General features: G+C 47.0%; 1 protein-coding gene across 3 annotated transcripts in view; it reads left to right on the top strand.

Moving 5' to 3' along the window:
- The window catches only part of garnl3 (GTPase activating Rap/RanGAP domain like 3), a 331807-nt gene that overhangs the window by 210612 nt on the left and 100572 nt on the right, over nucleotides 1–20623 (top strand). For all 3 annotated transcript variants that reach the window (XM_065017302.1, XM_065017300.1, XM_065017301.1), the window contains exons 17-20: nucleotides 14768–14842; nucleotides 15958–16072; nucleotides 17823–17849; nucleotides 18326–18430. In XM_065017302.1, the coding sequence (XP_064873374.1) occupies nucleotides 14768–14842; nucleotides 15958–16072; nucleotides 17823–17849; nucleotides 18326–18430 (322 nt within the window). The remainder of the gene's footprint in view (nucleotides 1–14767; nucleotides 14843–15957; nucleotides 16073–17822; nucleotides 17850–18325; nucleotides 18431–20623) is intronic.

Raw genomic sequence — 20623 nt, 5'->3', positions numbered from 1 at the left:
AGTACACCCACACTAACACACACACAGCTAGGACATACAGTACACCCACACTAACACACACACAGCTAGGACATACAGTACACCCACACTAACACACACACAGCTAGGACATACAGTACACCCACACTAACACACAGCTAGGACATACAGTACACCCACACTAACACACAGCTAGGACATACAGTACACCCACACTAACACACAGCTAGGACATACAGTACACCCACACTAACACACAGCTAGGACATACAGTACACCCACACTAACACACACACAGCTAGGACATACAGTACACCCACACTTACACACACACAGCTAGGACATACAGTACACCCACACTAACACACACACAGCTAGGACATACAGTACACCCACACTAACACACAGCTAGGACATACAGTACACCCACACTAACACACACACAGCTAGGCCATACAGTACACCCACACTAACACACAGCTAGGACATACAGTACACCCACACTAACACACACACAGCTAGGACATACAGTACACCCACACTAACACACACACAGCTAGGACATACAGTACACCCACACTAACACACAGCTAGGACATACAGTACACCCACACTAACACACAGCTAGGACATACAGTACACCCACACTAACATACACACAGCTAGGACATACAGTACACCCACACGAACACACACACAGCTAGGACGTACAGTACACCCACACTAACACACACACAGCTAGGACATACAGTACACCCACACTAACACACACACAGCTATTACATACAGTACACCCACACTAACACACAGCTAGGACATACAGTACACCCACACTAACACACAGCTAGGGCATACAGTACACCCATACTAACACACAGCTAGGACATACAGTACACCCACACTAACACACAGCTAGGACATACAGTACACCCACACTAACACACACACAGCTAGGACATACAGTACACCCACACTAACACACAGCTAGGACATACAGTACACCCACACTAACACACACACAGCTAGGACATACAGTACACCCACACTAACACACACACAGCTAGGACATACAGTACACCCACACTAACACACACACAGCTAGGACATACAGTACACCCACACTAACACACACAGCTAGGACATACAGTACACCCACACTAACACACACACAGCTAGGACATACAGTACACCCACACTAACACACAGCTAGGACATACAGTACACCCACACTAACACACACACAGCTAGGACATACAGTACACCCACACTAACACACACACAGCTAGGACATACAGTACACCCACACTAACACACACACAGCTAGGACATACAGTACACCCACACTAACACACACACAGCTAGGACATACAGTACACCCACACTAACACACACACAGCTAGGCCATACAGTACACCCACACTAACACACAGCTAGGACATACAGTACACCCATACTAACACACAGCTAGGACATACAGTACACCCACACTAACATACACACAGCTAGGACATACAGTACACCCACACTAACATACACACAGCTAGGACATACAGTACACCCACACTAACATACACACAGCTAGGACATACAGTATACCCACACTAACACACACACAGCTAGGACATACAGTACACCCACACTAACACACAGCTAGGACATACAGTACACCCACACTAACACACAGCTAGGACATACAGTACACCCATACTAACACACAGCTAGGACATACAGTACACCCACACTAACACACACACAGCTAGGACATACAGTACACCCACACTAACATACACACAGCTAGGACATACAGTACACCCACACTAACACACACACAGCTAGGACATACAGTACACCCACACTAACACACACACAGCTAGGACATACATTACACCCACACGAACACACAGCTAGGACATACAGTACACCCACACTAACATACACACAGCTAGGACATACAGTACACCCACACTAACACACAGCTAGGACATACAGTACACCCATACTAATACACAGCTAGGACATACAGTACACCCACACTAACACACACACAGCTAGGACATACAGTACACACACACTAACATACACACAGCTAGGACATACAGTACACCCACACTAACACACACACAGCTAGGACATACAGTACACCCACACTAACACACAGCTAGGACATACAGTACACGCACACGAACACACAGCTAGGACATACAGTACACCCACACTAACACACAGCTAGGACATACAGTACACCCACACGAACACACAGCTAGGACATACAGTACACCCACACTAACACACAGCTAGGACATACAGTACACCCACACTAACACACAGCTAGGACATACAGTACACCCACACTAACACACAGCTAGGACATACAGTACACCCACACTAACACACAGCTAGGACATACAGTACACCCACACTAACACACAGCTAGGACATACAGTACACCCACACTAACATACACACAGCTAGGACATACAGTACACCCACACGAACACACACACAGCTAGGACGTACAGTACACCCACACTAACACACACACAGCTAGGACATACAGTACACCCACACTAACACACACACAGCTATTACATACAGTACACCCACACTAACACACAGCTAGGACATACAGTACACCCACACTAACACACAGCTAGGGCATACAGTACACCCATACTAACACACAGCTAGGACATACAGTACACCCACACTAACACACAGCTAGGACATACAGTACACCCACACTAACACACACACAGCTAGGACATACAGTACACCCACACTAACACACAGCTAGGACATACAGTACACCCACACTAACACACACACAGCTAGGACATACAGTACACCCACACTAACACACACACAGCTAGGACATACAGTACACCCACACTAACACACACACAGCTAGGACATACAGTACACCCACACTAAACACACACAGCTAGGACATACAGTACACCCACACTAACACACAGCTAGGACATACAGTACACCCACACTAACACACAGCTAGGACATACAGTACACCCACACTAACACACAGCTAGGACATACAGTACACCCACACTAACACACACACAGCTAGGACATACAGTACACCCACACTAACACACACACAGCTAGGACATACAGTACACCCACACTAACACACACACAGCTAGGACATACAGTACACCCACACTAACACACAGCTAGGACATACAGTACACCCACACTAACACACACACAGCTAGGCCATACAGTACACCCACACTAACACACAGCTAGGACATACAGTACACCCACACTAACACACACACAGCTAGGACATACAGTACACCCACACTAACACACAGCTAGGACATACAGTACACCCACACTAACACACACACAGCTAGGACATACAGTACACCCACACTAACACACAGCTAGGACATACAGTACACCCACACTAACACACAGCTAGGACATACAGTACACCCACACTAACATACACACAGCTAGGACATACAGTACACCCACACGAACACACACACAGCTAGGACGTACAGTACACCCACACTAACACACACACCGCTAGGACATACAGTACACCCACACTAACACACACACAGCTATTACATACAGTACACCCACACTAACACACAGCTAGGACATACAGTACACCCACACTAACACACAGCTAGGGCATACAGTACACCCATACTAACACACAGCTAGGACATACAGTACACCCACACTAACACACAGCTAGGACATACAGTACACCCACACTAACACACACACAGCTAGGACATACAGTACACCCACACTAACACACAGCTAGGACATACAGTACACCCACACTAACACACACACAGCTAGGACATACAGTACACCCACACTAACACACACACAGCTAGGACATACAGTACACCCACACTAACACACACACAGCTAGGACATACAGTACACCCACACTAACATACACACAGCTAGGACATACAGTACACCCACACTAACACACACACAGCTAGGACATACAGTACACCCACACTAACACACAGCTAGGACATACAGTACACCCACACTAACACACACACAGCTAGGACATACAGTACACCCACACTAACACACACACAGCTAGGACATACAGTACACCCACACTAACACACACACAGCTAGGACATACAGTACACCCACACTAACACACACACAGCTAGGACATACAGTACACCCACACTAACACACACACAGCTAGGCCATACAGTACACCCACACTAACACACAGCTAGGACATACAGTACACCCATACTAACACACAGCTAGGACATACAGTACACCCACACTAACACACACACAGCTAGGACATACAGTACACCCACACTAACATACACACAGCTAGGACATACAGTACACCACACTAACATACACACAGCTAGGACATACAGTATACCCACACTAACACACACACAGCTAGGACATACAGTACACCCACACTAACACACAGCTAGGACATACAGTACACCCACACTAACACACAGCTAGGACATACAGTACACCCATACTAACACACAGCTAGGACATACAGTACACCCACACTAACACACACACAGCTAGGACATACAGTACACCCACACTAACATACACACAGCTAGGACATACAGTACACCCACACTAACACACACACAGCTAGGACATACAGTACACCCACACTAACACACACACAGCTAGGACATACATTACACCCACACGAACACACAGCTAGGACATACAGTACACCCACACTAACATACACACAGCTAGGACATACAGTACACCCACACTAACACACAGCTAGGACATACAGTACACCCATACTAATACACAGCTAGGACATACAGTACACCCACACTAACACACACACAGCTAGGACATACAGTACACACACACTAACATACACACAGCTAGGACATACAGTACACCCACACTAACACACACACAGCTAGGACATACAGTACACCCACACTAACACACAGCTAGGACATACAGTACACCCACACGAACACACAGCTAGGACATACAGTACACCCACACTAACACACAGCTAGGACATACAGTACACCCACACGAACACACAGCTAGGACATACAGTACACCCACACTAACACACAGCTAGGACATACAGTACACCCACACTAACACACAGCTAGGACATACAGTACACCCACACTAACACACAGCTAGGACATACAGTACACCCACACTAACACACAGCTAGGACATACAGTACACCCACACTAACACACAGCTAGGACATACAGTACACCCACACTAACACACAGCTAGGACATACAGTACACCCACACTAACACACAGCTAGGACATACAGTACACCCACACTAACACACAGCTAGGACATACAGTACACCCACACTAACACACAGCTAGGACATACAGTACACCCACACTAACACACACACAGCTAGGACATACAGTACACCCACACTAACACACACACAGCTAGGACATACAGTACACCCACACTAACATACACACAGCTAGGACATACAGTACACCCACACTAACACACACACAGCTAGGACATACAGTACACCCACACTAACACACACACAGCTAGGACATACATTACACCCACACGAACACACAGCTAGGACATACAGTACACCCACACTAACATACACACAGCTAGGACATACAGTACACCCACACTAACACACAGCTAGGACATACAGTACACCCATACTAATACACAGCTAGGACATACAGTACACCCACACTAACACACACACAGCTAGGACATACAGTACACACACACTAACATACACACAGCTAGGACATACAGTACACCCACACTAACACACACACAGCTAGGACATACAGTACACCCACACTAACACACAGCTAGGACATACAGTACACCCACACGAACACACAGCTAGGACATACAGTACACCCACACTAACACACAGCTAGGACATACAGTACACCCACACGAACACACAGCTAGGACATACAGTACACCCACACTAACACACAGCTAGGACATACAGTACACCCACACTAACACACAGCTAGGACATACAGTACACCCACACTAACACACAGCTAGGACATACAGTACACCCACACTAACACACAGCTAGGACATACAGTACACCCACACTAACACACAGCTAGGACATACAGTACACCCACACTAACACACAGCTAGGACATACAGTACACCCACACTAACACACAGCTAGGACATACAGTACACCCACACTAACACACAGCTAGGACATACAGTACACCCACACTAACACACAGCTAGGACATACAGTACACCCACACTAACACACACACAGCTAGGACATACAGTACACCCACACTAACACACACACAGCTAGGACATACAGTACACCCACACTAACATACACACAGCTAGGACATACAGTACACCCACACTAACACACACACAGCTAGGACATACAGTACACCCACACTAACACACACACAGCTAGGACATACATTACACCCACACGAACACACAGCTAGGACATACAGTACACCCACACTAACATACACACAGCTAGGACATACAGTACACCCACACTAACACACAGCTAGGACATACAGTACACCCATACTAATACACAGCTAGGACATACAGTACACCCACACTAACACACACACAGCTAGGACATACAGTACACACACACTAACATACACACAGCTAGGACATACAGTACACCCACACTAACACACACACAGCTAGGACATACAGTACACCCACACTAACACACAGCTAGGACATACAGTACACCCACACGAACACACAGCTAGGACATACAGTACACCCACACTAACACACAGCTAGGACATACAGTACACCCACACGAACACACAGCTAGGACATACAGTACACCCACACTAACACACAGCTAGGACATACAGTACACCCACACTAACACACAGCTAGGACATACAGTACACCCACACTAACACACAGCTAGGACATACAGTACACCCACACTAACACACAGCTAGGACATACAGTACACCCACACTAACACACAGCTAGGACATACAGTACACCCACACTAACACACAGCTAGGACATACAGTACACCCACACTAACACACAGCTAGGACATACAGTACACCCACACTAACACACAGCTAGGACATACAGTACACCCACACTAACACACAGCTAGGACATACAGTACACCCACACTAACACACACACAGCTAGGACATACAGTACACCCACACTAACACACAGCTAGGACATACAGTACACCCACACGAACACACAGCTAGGACATACAGTACACCCACACTAACACACAGCTAGGACATACAGTACACCCACACGAACACACAGCTAGGACATACAGTACACCCACACTAACACACAGCTAGGACATACAGTACACCCACACTAACACACAGCTAGGACATACAGTACACCCACACTAACACACAGCTAGGACATACAGTACACCCACACTAACACACAGCTAGGACATACAGTACACCCACACTAACACACAGCTAGGACATACAGTACACCCACACTAACACACAGCTAGGACATACAGTACACCCACACTAACACACAGCTAGGACATACAGTACACCCACACTAACACACAGCTAGGACATACAGTACACCCACACTAACACACAGCTAGGACATACAGTACACCCACACTAACACACACAGCTAGGACATACAGTACACCCACACTAACACACACACAGCTAGGACATACAGTACACCCACACTAACATACACACAGCTAGGACATACAGTACACCCACACTAACACACACACAGCTAGGACATACAGTACACCCACACTAACACACACACAGCTAGGACATACATTACACCCACACGAACACACAGCTAGGACATACAGTACACCCACACTAACATACACACAGCTAGGACATACAGTACACCCACACTAACACACAGCTAGGACATACAGTACACCCATACTAATACACAGCTAGGACATACAGTACACCCACACTAACACACACACAGCTAGGACATACAGTACACACACACTAACATACACACAGCTAGGACATACAGTACACCCACACTAACACACACACAGCTAGGACATACAGTACACCCACACTAACACACAGCTAGGACATACAGTACACCCACACGAACACACAGCTAGGACATACAGTACACCCACACTAACACACAGCTAGGACATACAGTACACCCACACGAACACACAGCTAGGACATACAGTACACCCACACTAACACACAGCTAGGACATACAGTACACCCACACTAACACACAGCTAGGACATACAGTACACCCACACTAACACACAGCTAGGACATACAGTACACCCACACTAACACACAGCTAGGACATACAGTACACCCACACTAACACACAGCTAGGACATACAGTACACCCACACTAACACACAGCTAGGACATACAGTACACCCACACTAACACACAGCTAGGACATACAGTACACCCACACTAACACACAGCTAGGACATACAGTACACCCACACTAACACACAGCTAGGACATACAGTACACCCACACTAACACACACACAGCTAGGACATACAGTACACCCACACTAACACACACACAGCTAGGACATACAGTACACCCACACTAACATACACACAGCTAGGACATACAGTACACCCACACTAACACACACACAGCTAGGACATACAGTACACCCACACTAACACACACACAGCTAGGACATACATTACACCCACACGAACACACAGCTAGGACATACAGTACACCCACACTAACATACACACAGCTAGGACATACAGTACACCCACACTAACACACAGCTAGGACATACAGTACACCCATACTAATACACAGCTAGGACATACAGTACACCCACACTAACACACACACAGCTAGGACATACAGTACACACACACTAACATACACACAGCTAGGACATACAGTACACCCACACTAACACACACACAGCTAGGACATACAGTACACCCACACTAACACACAGCTAGGACATACAGTACACCCACACGAACACACAGCTAGGACATACAGTACACCCACACTAACACACAGCTAGGACATACAGTACACCCACACTAACACACAGCTAGGACATACAGTACACCCACACTAACACACAGCTAGGACATACAGTACACCCACACTAACACACAGCTAGGACATACAGTACACCCACACTAACACACAGCTAGGACATACAGTACACCCACACTAACAACACACAGCTAGGACATACAGTACACCCACACTAACACACAGCTAGGACATACAGTACACCCACACTAACACACAGCTAGGACATACAGTACACCCACACTAACACACAGCTAGGACATACAGTACACCCACACTAACACACAGCTAGGACATACAGTACACCCACACTAACACACAGCTAGGACATACAGTACACCCACACTAACACACACACAGCTAGGACATACAGTACACCCACACTAACACACAGCTAGGACATACAGTACACCCACTAACAACACACAGCTAGGACATACAGTACACCCACACTAACACACAGCTAGGACATACAGTACACCCACACGAACACACAGCTAGGACATACAGTACACCCACACTAACACACAGCTAGGACATACAGTACACCCACACTAACACACAGCTAGGACATACAGTACACCCACACTAACACACAGCTAGGACATACAGTACACCCACACTACACACAGCTAGGACATACAGTACACCCACACTAACACACAGCTAGGACATACAGTACACCCACACTAACACACAGCTAGGACATACAGTACACCCACACTAACACACAGCTAGGACATACAGTACACCCACACTAACACACAGCTAGGACATACAGTACACCCACACTAACACACAGCTAGGACATACAGTACACCCACACTAACACACACACAGCTAGGACATACAGTACACCCACACTAACACACACACAGCTAGGACATACAGTACACCCACACTAACATACACACAGCTAGGACATACAGTACACCCACACTAACACACACACAGCTAGGACATACAGTACACCCACACTAACACACACACAGCTAGGACATACATTACACCCACACTAACAACACACAGCTAGGACATACAGTACACCCACACTAACATACACACAGCTAGGACATACAGTACACCCACACTAACACACAGCTAGGACATACAGTACACCCATACTAATACACAGCTAGGACATACAGTACACCCACACTAACACACACACAGCTAGGACATACAGTACACACACACTAACATACACACAGCTAGGACATACAGTACACCCACACTAACACACACACAGCTAGGACATACAGTACACCCACACTAACACACAGCTAGGACATACAGTACACCCACACGAACACACAGCTAGGACATACAGTACACCCACACTAACACACAGCTAGGACATACAGTACACCCACACTAACACACAGCTAGGACATACAGTACACCCACACTAACACACAGCTAGGACATACAGTACACCCACACTAACACACAGCTAGGACATACAGTACACCCACACTAACACACAGCTAGGACATACAGTACACCCACACTAACACACAGCTAGGACATACAGTACACCCACACTAACACACAGCTAGGACATACAGTACACCCACACTAACACACAGCTAGGACATACAGTACACCCACACTAACACACAGCTAGGACATACAGTACACCCACACTAACACACAGCTAGGACATACAGTACACCCACACTAACACACAGCTAGGACATACAGTACACCCACACTAACACACAGCTAGGACAATCCAAAAAGTCACAACGACAGAATGCACCGGAGCAAGTTCAATGTTTACATTGCCAAAGAAAGTGAAATAGATAATAAACAAAAGTGAAATAAACAGTAAACATTACACTTACAAAAGTTCCAAAAGAATAAAGACATTTCAATTGTCCTATTATGTATATCTACAGTGTTGTAATGATGTGCAAATAGTTAAAGTACCAAAGGGAGAATAAATCAATATTAATATGGGTTGTATTTATGTTCTTCACTGGCTGCCCTTTTCTTGTGGCAACAGGTCACAAATCTTGCTGCTGTGATGGCAAACTAAATTATTTCACCCAATAGATATGGGAGTTTATCAAAATTGGATTTGTTTTTCGAATTCTTTGTGGGTCTGTGTAATCTGAGGGAAATATGTGTCTCTAATATGGCCATACATTTGGCAGGAGGTTAGGAAGTGCAGCTCAGTTTCCACCTGTCTTCTCTCTTTATGTTCACTGAGTTTGTACATAGTCAAAGCTTTCCTTAAGTTTGGGTCAGTCACAGTGGTCAGGTATTCTGCCACTGTGTACTCTCTGTTTAGGGCCAGTCACAGTGGTCAGGTATTCTGCCACGGTGTATTCTCTGTTTAGGACCAGTCACAGTGGTCAGGTATTCTGCCTCTGTGTACTCTCTGTTTAAGGCCAGTCACAGTGGTCAGGTATTCTGCCACGGTGTATTCTCTGTTTAGGGCCAGTCACAGTGGTCAGGTATTCTGCCACGGTGTATTCTCTGTTTAGGGCCAGTCACAGTGGTCAGGTATTCTGCCACGGTGTATTCTCTGTTTTAGGGCCAGTCACAGTGGTCAGGTATTCTGCCACGGTGTATTCTCTGTTTAGGGCCAGTCACAGTGGTCAGGTATTCTGCCACGGTGTATTCTCTGTTTAGGGCCAGTCACAGTGGTCAGGTATTCTGCCACTATGTACTCTCTGTTTAGGGTCAGTCACAGTGGTCAGGTATTCTGCCACGGTGTATTCTCTGTTTAGGGCCAGTCACAGTGGTCAGGTATTCTGCCACGGTGTATTCTCTGTTTAGGGCCAGTCACAGTGGTCAGGTATTCTGCCACGGTGTATTCTCTGTTTAGGGCCAGTCACAGTGGTCAGGTATTCTGCCACGGTGTATTCTCTGTTTAAGGCCAGTCACAGTGGTCAGGTATTCTGCCACGGTGTATTCTCTGTTTAGGGTCAGTCACAGTGGTCAGGTATTCTGCCACGGTGTATTCTCTGTTTAAGGCCAGTCACAGTGGTCAGGTATTCTGCCACGGTGTATTCTCTGTTTAGGGCCAGTCACAGTGGTCAGGTATTCTGCCACGGTGTATTCTCTGTTTAGGGTCAGTCACAGTGGACAGGTATTCTGCCACGGTGTACTCTCTGTTTAGGGCCAGTCACAGTGGACAGGTATTCTGCCACTGTGTACTCTCTGTTTAAGGCCAGTCACAGTGGTCAGGTATTCTGCCACTGTGTACTCTCTGTTTAAGGCCAGTCACAGTGGTCAGGTATTCTGCCACGGTGTACTCTCTGTTTAGGGCCAGTCACAGTGGACAGGTATTCTGCCAAGGTGTACTCTCTGTTTAAGGCCAGTCACAGTGGTCAGGTATTCTGCCACGGTGTATTCTCTGTTTAGGGCCAGTCACAGTGGTCAGGTATTCTGCCACGGTGTACTCTCTGTTTAGGGCCAGTCACAGTGGTCAGGTATTCTGCCACGGTGTACTCTCTGTTTAAGGCCAGTCACAGTGGTCAGGTATTCTGCCACGGTGTATTCTCTGTTTAGGGTCAGTCACAGTGGTCAGGTATTCTGCCACGGTGTACTCTCTGTTTAGGGCCAGTCACAGTGGTCAGGTATTCTGCCACGGTGTACTCTCTGTTTAGGGCCAGTCACAGTGGTCAGGTATTCTGCCACTATGTACTCTCTGTTTAGGGCCAGTCACAGTGGTCAGGTATTCTGCCACTGTGTACTCTCTGTTTAGGGCCAGTCACAGTGGTCAGGTATTCTGCCACTATGTACTCTCTGTTTAGGGCCAGTCACAGTGGTCAGGTATTCTGCCACGGTGTACTCTCTGTTTAGGGCCAGTCACAGTATTCTGCCACGGTGTACTCTCTGTTTAGGGCCAAATAACATTCTAATTTGCTCTGTTTTTTGGTCAATTCTTTCCATGTGTCAAGTAATTATCTTTTTGTTTTCTCATTATTTGGTTGGATCTAATTGTGTTGCTGTTTCTCTCCTGGGGCTCTGTGGGGTGTGTTTGCGTTTGTGAACAGAGCCACAGGACCAGCTTGCTTAGTGGGCTCTTCTCCAGGTTTATTTGTCTGTACTGTAGGTGATGGCGAGTTGGCCTCCCGTGTGGTGCAGTGATCTGAGGCATTGTATAGCAGTTGCTAGCTGTGCCTCTAGAGATCCTGGTTCGAGGCCAGGCTCTGTCGCAAGCGGGCGCAAATGGGAGACCCATGGGGCGGTGCACAATTGGCCCAGTGTCGTCCGGGTTAGGGGAGGGTTTTGCCGGCAGGGTTGTCCTTGTCCCATCGCGGTCTAGCGACTCCTGTGGCGGGCCAGGCGCATGCACGTTGACACGGTCGCCAGGTGTACGGTGTTTCCTCCGACACATTGGTGCGGCTGGCTTCCGGGTTAAGTGGGCATTGTGTCAAGAAGCAGTGCGGCTCGGTTGGGTCGTGTTTCGGAGGACGCACGGCTCTCGACCTTCGCCTCTCCTGAGTCTGTACGGGAAGTTGCAGCGATGAGACAAGACTGTAACTACCAATAGGAAAACACGAAATTGGGGAGAAATGTTTTTTTATATAATCAAATCAAATCAAAGTTTATTTGTCATGTGCACCGAATACAACAGTGAAATGTTTACTTACAGGCTCTAACCAACAGTGCAAAAAATGTATTAGGTGAACAATAGGTAAGTAAAGAAATAAAACAACAGTAAAAAGACAGGCTATATACAGTAATGAGGCTATAAAAGTAGAGAGGCTACATACAGACACCGGTTAGTCAGGCTGATTGAGGTAGTATGTACATGTAGATATGGTTAAAGTGACTATGCATATATGATGAACAGAGAGTAGCAGTAGCGTAAAAGAGGGGGTGGGTGGTGCGACACAATGCTGATAGCCCGGTTAGCCAATGTGCAGGAGCACTGGTTGGTCGGGCCAATTGAGGTAGTATGTACATGAATGTATAGTTAAAGTGACTATGCATATATGATAAACAGAGAGCAGCAGCAGCATAAAAGAGGGGTTGGGGGGGCACACAATGCAAATTATACTGTAGGTGATGACTTTGTTATAGAAGGTTTGGGAATCACTTCCTTTTAGGTGGTTGTAGAATTGACCGTCTCTTTTCTGGATTTTGATCATTAGCAAGTATCGGCCTAATTCTCCTCTGCATTATTTGATGTTTTACACTGTACATGGAGGATATTTTTGCAGAAAAATAATTCTGCATGGGGAGTCTCAATTTGGAGTTTGTCCCATTTTGTGAATTCTTGATTGGGGAGCAGACCCCAGACCTCGCAACCATAAAGGGCATTGGGTTCTATAACTGATTCAAGTATTTTTAGCCAGATCCTAATTGGTATGTCAAATTTTATGTTCCTTTTGATGGCATAAAAGGCCATCTCTCTCTCTCTTTATCTCTCTCTCTATTTCTCTCTCTGTCTGTCTGTCTCTCTTTCTCTCTCTCTTTATTTCTCTTTCTCTCTCTCTCTCTCTCTCTCTCTCTCTCTCTCTCACCTCTCTCTTTATTTCTCTTTCTCTACCTCTCTCTCTTTCTCTCTCTCTTTCTCTCTCTCTTTATCTCTCTCTCTATTTCTCTCTCTGTCTGTCTGTCTCTCTTTCTCTCTCACCCTATTTCTCTTTCTCTACCTCTCTCTCTTTCTCTCTCTCTTTTTCTCTATATTTTACACACACACTCACACAGTCACTTAGACTCTCTCCCTGTTGTCCAGGCACTAAAGCTGAAGACCATCGTCAGAGGAGACGCCCCAACCAGTCTGGTCACTACAGGCCTGTGTAGAAAAGAGGTGATTTGACTGAACCCTCCATACTGTAGCGTGCCATACCATACAGGCCTGTGTAGAAAAGAGGTGATTTGACTGAACCCTCCATACTGTAGCGTGCCATACCATACAGGCCTGTGTAGAAAAGAGGTGATTTGACTGAACCCTCCATACTGTAGCGTGCCATACCATACAGGCCTGTGTAGAAAAGAGGTGATTTGACTGAACCCTCCATACTGTAGCGTGCCATACCATACAGGCCTGTGTAGAAAAGAGGTGATTTGACTGAACCCTCCATACTGTAGCGTGCCATACCATACAGGCCTGTGTAGAAAAGAGGTGATTTGACTGAACCCTCCATACTGTAGCGCCATACCATACAGGCCTGTGTAGAAAAGAGGTGATTTGACTGAACCCTCCATACTGTAGCGTGCCATACCATACAGGCCTGTGTAGAAAAGAGGTGATTTGACTGAACCCTCCATACTGTAGCGTGCCATACCATACAGGCCTGTGTAGAAAAGAGGTGATTTGACTGAACCCTCCATACTGTAGCGCCATACCATACAGGCCTGTGTAGAAAAGAGGTGATTTGACTGAACCCTCCATACTGTAGCGTGCCATACCATACAGGCCTGTGAAAAGAGGTGATTTGACTGAACCCTCCATACTGTAGCGCCATACCATACAGGCCTGTGTAGAAAAGAGGTGATTTGACTGAACCCTCCATACTGTAGCGTGCCATACCATACAGGCCTGTGTAGAAAGAGGTGATTTGACTGAACCCTCCATACTGTAGCGCCATACCATACAGGCCTGTGTAGAAAAGAGGTGATTTGACTGAACCCTCCATACTGTAGCGTGCCATACCATACAGGCCTGTGTAGAAAAGAGGTGATTTGACTGAACCCTCCATACTGTAGCGCCATACCATACAGGCCTGTGTAGAAAAGAGGTGATTTGACTGAACCCTCCATACTGTAGCGTGCCATACCATACAGGCCTGTGTAGAAAAGAGGTGATTTGACTGAACCCTCCATACTGTAGCGTGCCATACCATAGCGTGCCAGGCCTGTTGTTATACCTGTTGTGTTTTCCTTGCATCCTCATAATTGTGTGCGTGTGTGTGTGTGTTACAGCCGTGGGAGTCCCAGTCATTCTGCAGTACGTTTCCCTATGAGACAGTGTGTGCTGACTCCTGGGGTCAGTCTCTGCTGGTCGCCACGGAAGCAGCAGGGGTCATGATGATAGATGGTGAGGTCATCACACACACACACACACTTTGAGGATTTAAAATGGAAGTGCTTCATGAATAAAGTGGATTGTGTTTTATTATCACTGTCCTATGCATTATTCAATTATCACTTAGCCATGAATATCAATCAATCAATCAATCAAATGTATTTATAAAGCCCTTTTTACATCAGCCGATGTCATGAAGTGCTGTACAGAAACCCAACCTAAAGCCCCAAACAGCAAGCAATGCAGATGTAGACGCATGGTGGCTAGGAAAAACTCCCTAGAAAGGCAGGAACCTAAGAAGAACCCTAGAGGGTGGCCAGTCCTCTTCTGTCTGTGCCGGGTGGAGATGATAACAGAACATGGCCAAGATGTTCAAACGTTCATAGATGACCAGCAGGGTCAGATAATAATAATCACAGTGGTTGTAGAGGGTGCAACAGGTCAGAACCTAAGGAGTAAATGACAGTTGGCTTTTCATAGCTGATCATTCAGAGTTAGAGACAGCAGGTGCGGTAGAGAGAGTCGAAAACAGCAGGTCTGGGACAGGTTGCATGTCCGGTGAACAGGTCAGGGACAAGGTAGCACGTCCGGTGAACAGGTCTGGGACAAGGTAGCACGTCCGGTGAACAGGTCAGGGACAGGTTGCATGTCCGGTGAACAGGTCTGGGACAAGGTACCACGTCCGGTGAACAGGTCAGGGACAAGGTAGCACGTCCGGTGAACAGGTCAGGGACAAGGTAGCACGTCCGGTGAACAGGTCAGGGACAGGTTGCACGTCCGGTGAACAGGTCAGGGACAAGGTAGCACGTCCGGTGAACAGGTCAGGGACAAGGTAGCACGTCCGGTGAACAGGTCTGGGACAGGTTGCATGTCCGGTGAACAGGTCAGGGACAAGGTAGCACGTCCGGTGAACAGGTCTGGGACAGGTTGCATGTCCGGTGAACAGGTCTGGGACAGGTAGCACGTCCGGTGAACAGGTCTGGGACAGGTTGCACGTCCGGTGAACAGGTCAGGGACAGGTTGCACGTCCGGTGAACAGGTCAGGGACAAGGTAGCACGTCCGGTGAACAGGTCTGGGACAGGTTGCACGTCCGGTAAACAGGTCAGGGACAAGGTAGCACGTCCGGTGAACAGGTCTGGGACAGGTAGCACGTCCGGTGAACAGGTCTAGGACAGGTAGCACGTCCGGTGAACAGGTCAGGGACAGGTAGCACGTCCGGTGAACAGGTCTGGGACAGGTAGCACGTCCGGTGAACAGGTCTGGGACAGGTAGCACGTCCGGTGAACAGGTCTGGGACAGGTAGCACGTCCGGTGAACAGGTCAGGGACAAGGTAGCATGTCCGGTGAACAGGTCTGGGACAGGTAGCACGTCCGGTGAACAGGTCTAGGACAGGTAGCACGTCCGGTGAACAGGTCAGGGACAGGTAGCACGTCCGGTGAACAGGTCTGGGACAGGTAGCACGTCCGGTGAACAGGTCTGGGACAGGTAGCACGTCCGGTGAACAGGTCAGGGACAAGGTAGCATGTCCGGTGAACAGGTCTGGGACAGGTTGCATGTCCGGTGAACAGGTCAGGGACAGGTAGCACGTCCGGTGAACAGGTCTGGGACAGGTAGCAAGTCCGGTGAACAGGTCAGGGTTCCATAGCCGCAGGGAGAACAGTTGTAACTGGAGCAGCAGCAATGTCAATGATTCAATCAGCATTGATGTAATTGTAATCTGAAAGTCAAATTCTTACTGTTATAATATCCCTATATTTCAGCTGTTGATCCACTTCTTTCAAACCCAGGTGAGTGTAACACACTCAACTCTCCCCATTCAGTGCTACATCACCTTTCAGCCAACTATATCAGCCAATGGTTTCATTATTGCAGCAACAATATCAGTGTTAATAATACTGGCTGGTGCTGATTAACCAACAGAGAAATTACTATGGTGTTCTGTTGTGTTGTGTTTGTAGATAACAGGTCCTGTCCACAGTGCAGGTGTGTGATAAGACTATTATGGTGTTGTGTTTGTAGATAACAGGTCCTGTCCACAGTGCAGGTGTGTGATAAGACTATTATAGTGTTGTGTTTGTAGATAACAGGTCCTGTCCACAGTGCAGGTGTGTGATAAGACTATTATAGTGTTGTGTTTGTAGATAACAGGTCCTGTCCACAGTGCAGGTGTGTGATAAGACTATTATAGTGTTGTGTTTGTAGATAACAGGTCCTGTCCACAGTACAGGTGTGTGATAAGACTATTATGGTGTTGTGTTTGTAGATGCCCAGGTCCTGCCCCCAGTGCAGGTGTTTGATAAGACTATGGTGGTGAAACAGATACACGTTGTAGAGCCTCAGGACCTCCTCATCACCAGGGCTGACAAAGGTGGGTACTATCCTTAGTTAGACTGAACAGCTTTCCTCCATACTGTCTTTCATTTCATTTCTACAGTTTCTCCATTCCTCCATACTGTCTTTCATTTCATTTCTACTGTTTCTCCATTCCTCCATACTGTCTTTCATTTCATTTCTACTGTTTCTCCATTCCTCCATACTGTCTTTCATTTCATTTCTACTGTTTCTCCATTCCTCCATACTGTCTTTCATTTCATTTCTACTGTATCTCCATTCCTCCATAATGTCTTTCATTTCATTTCTACTGTTTCTCCATTCCTACATACTGTCTTTCATTTCATTTCTACTGTATCTCCATTCCTCCATAATGTCTTTCATTTCATTTCTACTGTTTCTCCATTCCTACATACTGTCTTTCATTTCATTTCTACTGTATCTCCATTCCTACATACTGTCTTTCATTTCATTTCTACTGTTTCTCCATTCCTACATACTGTCTTTCATTTCATTTCTACTGTTTCTCCATTCCTCCATACTGTCTTTCATTTCATTTCTACTGTTTCTCCATTCCTACATACTGTCTTTCATTTCATTTCTACTGTTTCTCCATTCCTACATACTGTCTTTCATTTAATTTCTACAGTTTCTCCATTCCTACATATCTGTCTCCTTCTCTATTTTCATCTGCTTCCTCCTATTTCTCTCCCTCACCTTCTCTGTCTCCTGTTCTATAGCCCTTCTTTAATTTAGCTCCCGCCCACTCCTACCCACTTTTCTTAACCCCCCCCTCTCTCTTTCTCCCTACCTCCATCCCTCCCTCTCTCCCCCTCTCTTTCACCCTAGCTCTATCCCTCCCTCTCTCTCCCTCTTTCTCCCTACCTCCATCCCTCCCTCTGTCTCCCTCTCTTTCTCCCTAGCTCTATCCCTCCCTCTCTCTCCCTCTCTTTCTCCCTACCTCCATCCCTCCCTCTCTCTCCCTCTCTTTCTCCATACCTCCCTCCCTCCCTCCCTCCATCGATCCATCCCCTCCCTCCCTCCCTCCCTCCCTCCATCTCACTCTCTCTCTCTTTCTCACTACCTCCATCCCCCTCACTCTCTCTCTCTTTCTCACTACCTCCATCCCCCTCACTCTCTCTCTATTTCTTCCTCCCTCCATCCCCCTCACTCTCTCTCTTTCTCACTACCTCCATCCCCATCACTCTCTCTCTCTTTCTTCCTCCCTCCATCCCCCTCACTCTCTCTCTCTTTCTTCCTCCCTCCATTCCCCTCACTCTCTCTCTCTTTCTTCCTCCATCCCCCTCACTCTCTCTCTCTCTTTCTCACTACCTCCATCCCCCTCACTCTCTCTCTCTTTCGTCCTCCATCCCCCTCACTCTCTCTCTCTTTCTCACTACCTCCATCCCTCTCCTTGTGTATTTTAGGGTGTTTACTTGTCTCTCAGTCACCTTAGCGAACACATTGATCTCCTTTTGTGGTCTGAGGGGGCTGACCTATACACATCCTCCCCCTGTAGACTGGTGTGTGTGTGTGTGTGTGTGTGTGTGTGTGTGTGTGTGTGTGTGTGTGTGTGTGTCCTGCAGGTCCAGGTTCTGGGTTGACCTATTGAGAGAGAGAGGGAGAAAGAACACACAGAGAGAGGGAGAAAGAACACAGAGAGAGAGGGAGAAAGAACACACAGAGAGAGGGAGAAAGAACAGAGAGAGAGAGGGAGAAAGAACAGAGAGAGAGGGGGAGAAAGAACACAGAGAGAGAGGGAGAAAGAACACAGAGAGAGAGGGAGAAAGAACACAGAGAAAGAGGGAGAAAGAACACACAGAGAGAGGGAGAACAAACACAGAGAGAGAGGGAGAAAGAACACAGAGAGAGAGGGAGAAAGAACACAGAGAGAGGGGGAGAAAGAACAGAGAGAGAGAGAGGGAGAAAGAACACAGAGAGAGAGGGAGAAAGAACACAGAGAGAGAGGGAGAAAGAACACAGAGAGAGGGAGAAAGAACACAGAGAAAGAGGGAGAAAGAACACAGAAAGAGAGACAAATATGAAGGAAGCAAGTGAAAGAGAGAAACAGACGGACACACACATAGACAGTCACATAGACAGACAGAACAGAAGAAATGGTCATGCCAATGCAGCTTGTTTGAATTTGAATGAACCTTTTGCAAGAAATTCCATTTCAGATGACATATAGCACCAATCACACATGCTAGTCTTGTATTTTCATACATTC

Source organism: Oncorhynchus nerka, linkage group LG4 (assembly GCF_034236695.1).
Source record: "Oncorhynchus nerka isolate Pitt River linkage group LG4, Oner_Uvic_2.0, whole genome shotgun sequence".
In the NCBI taxonomy this organism is placed as follows: domain Eukaryota; kingdom Metazoa; phylum Chordata; class Actinopteri; order Salmoniformes; family Salmonidae; genus Oncorhynchus; species Oncorhynchus nerka.
Note: the sequence above shows the minus strand (reverse complement) of the source record. Positions and strands in the feature narration are given on the sequence as shown.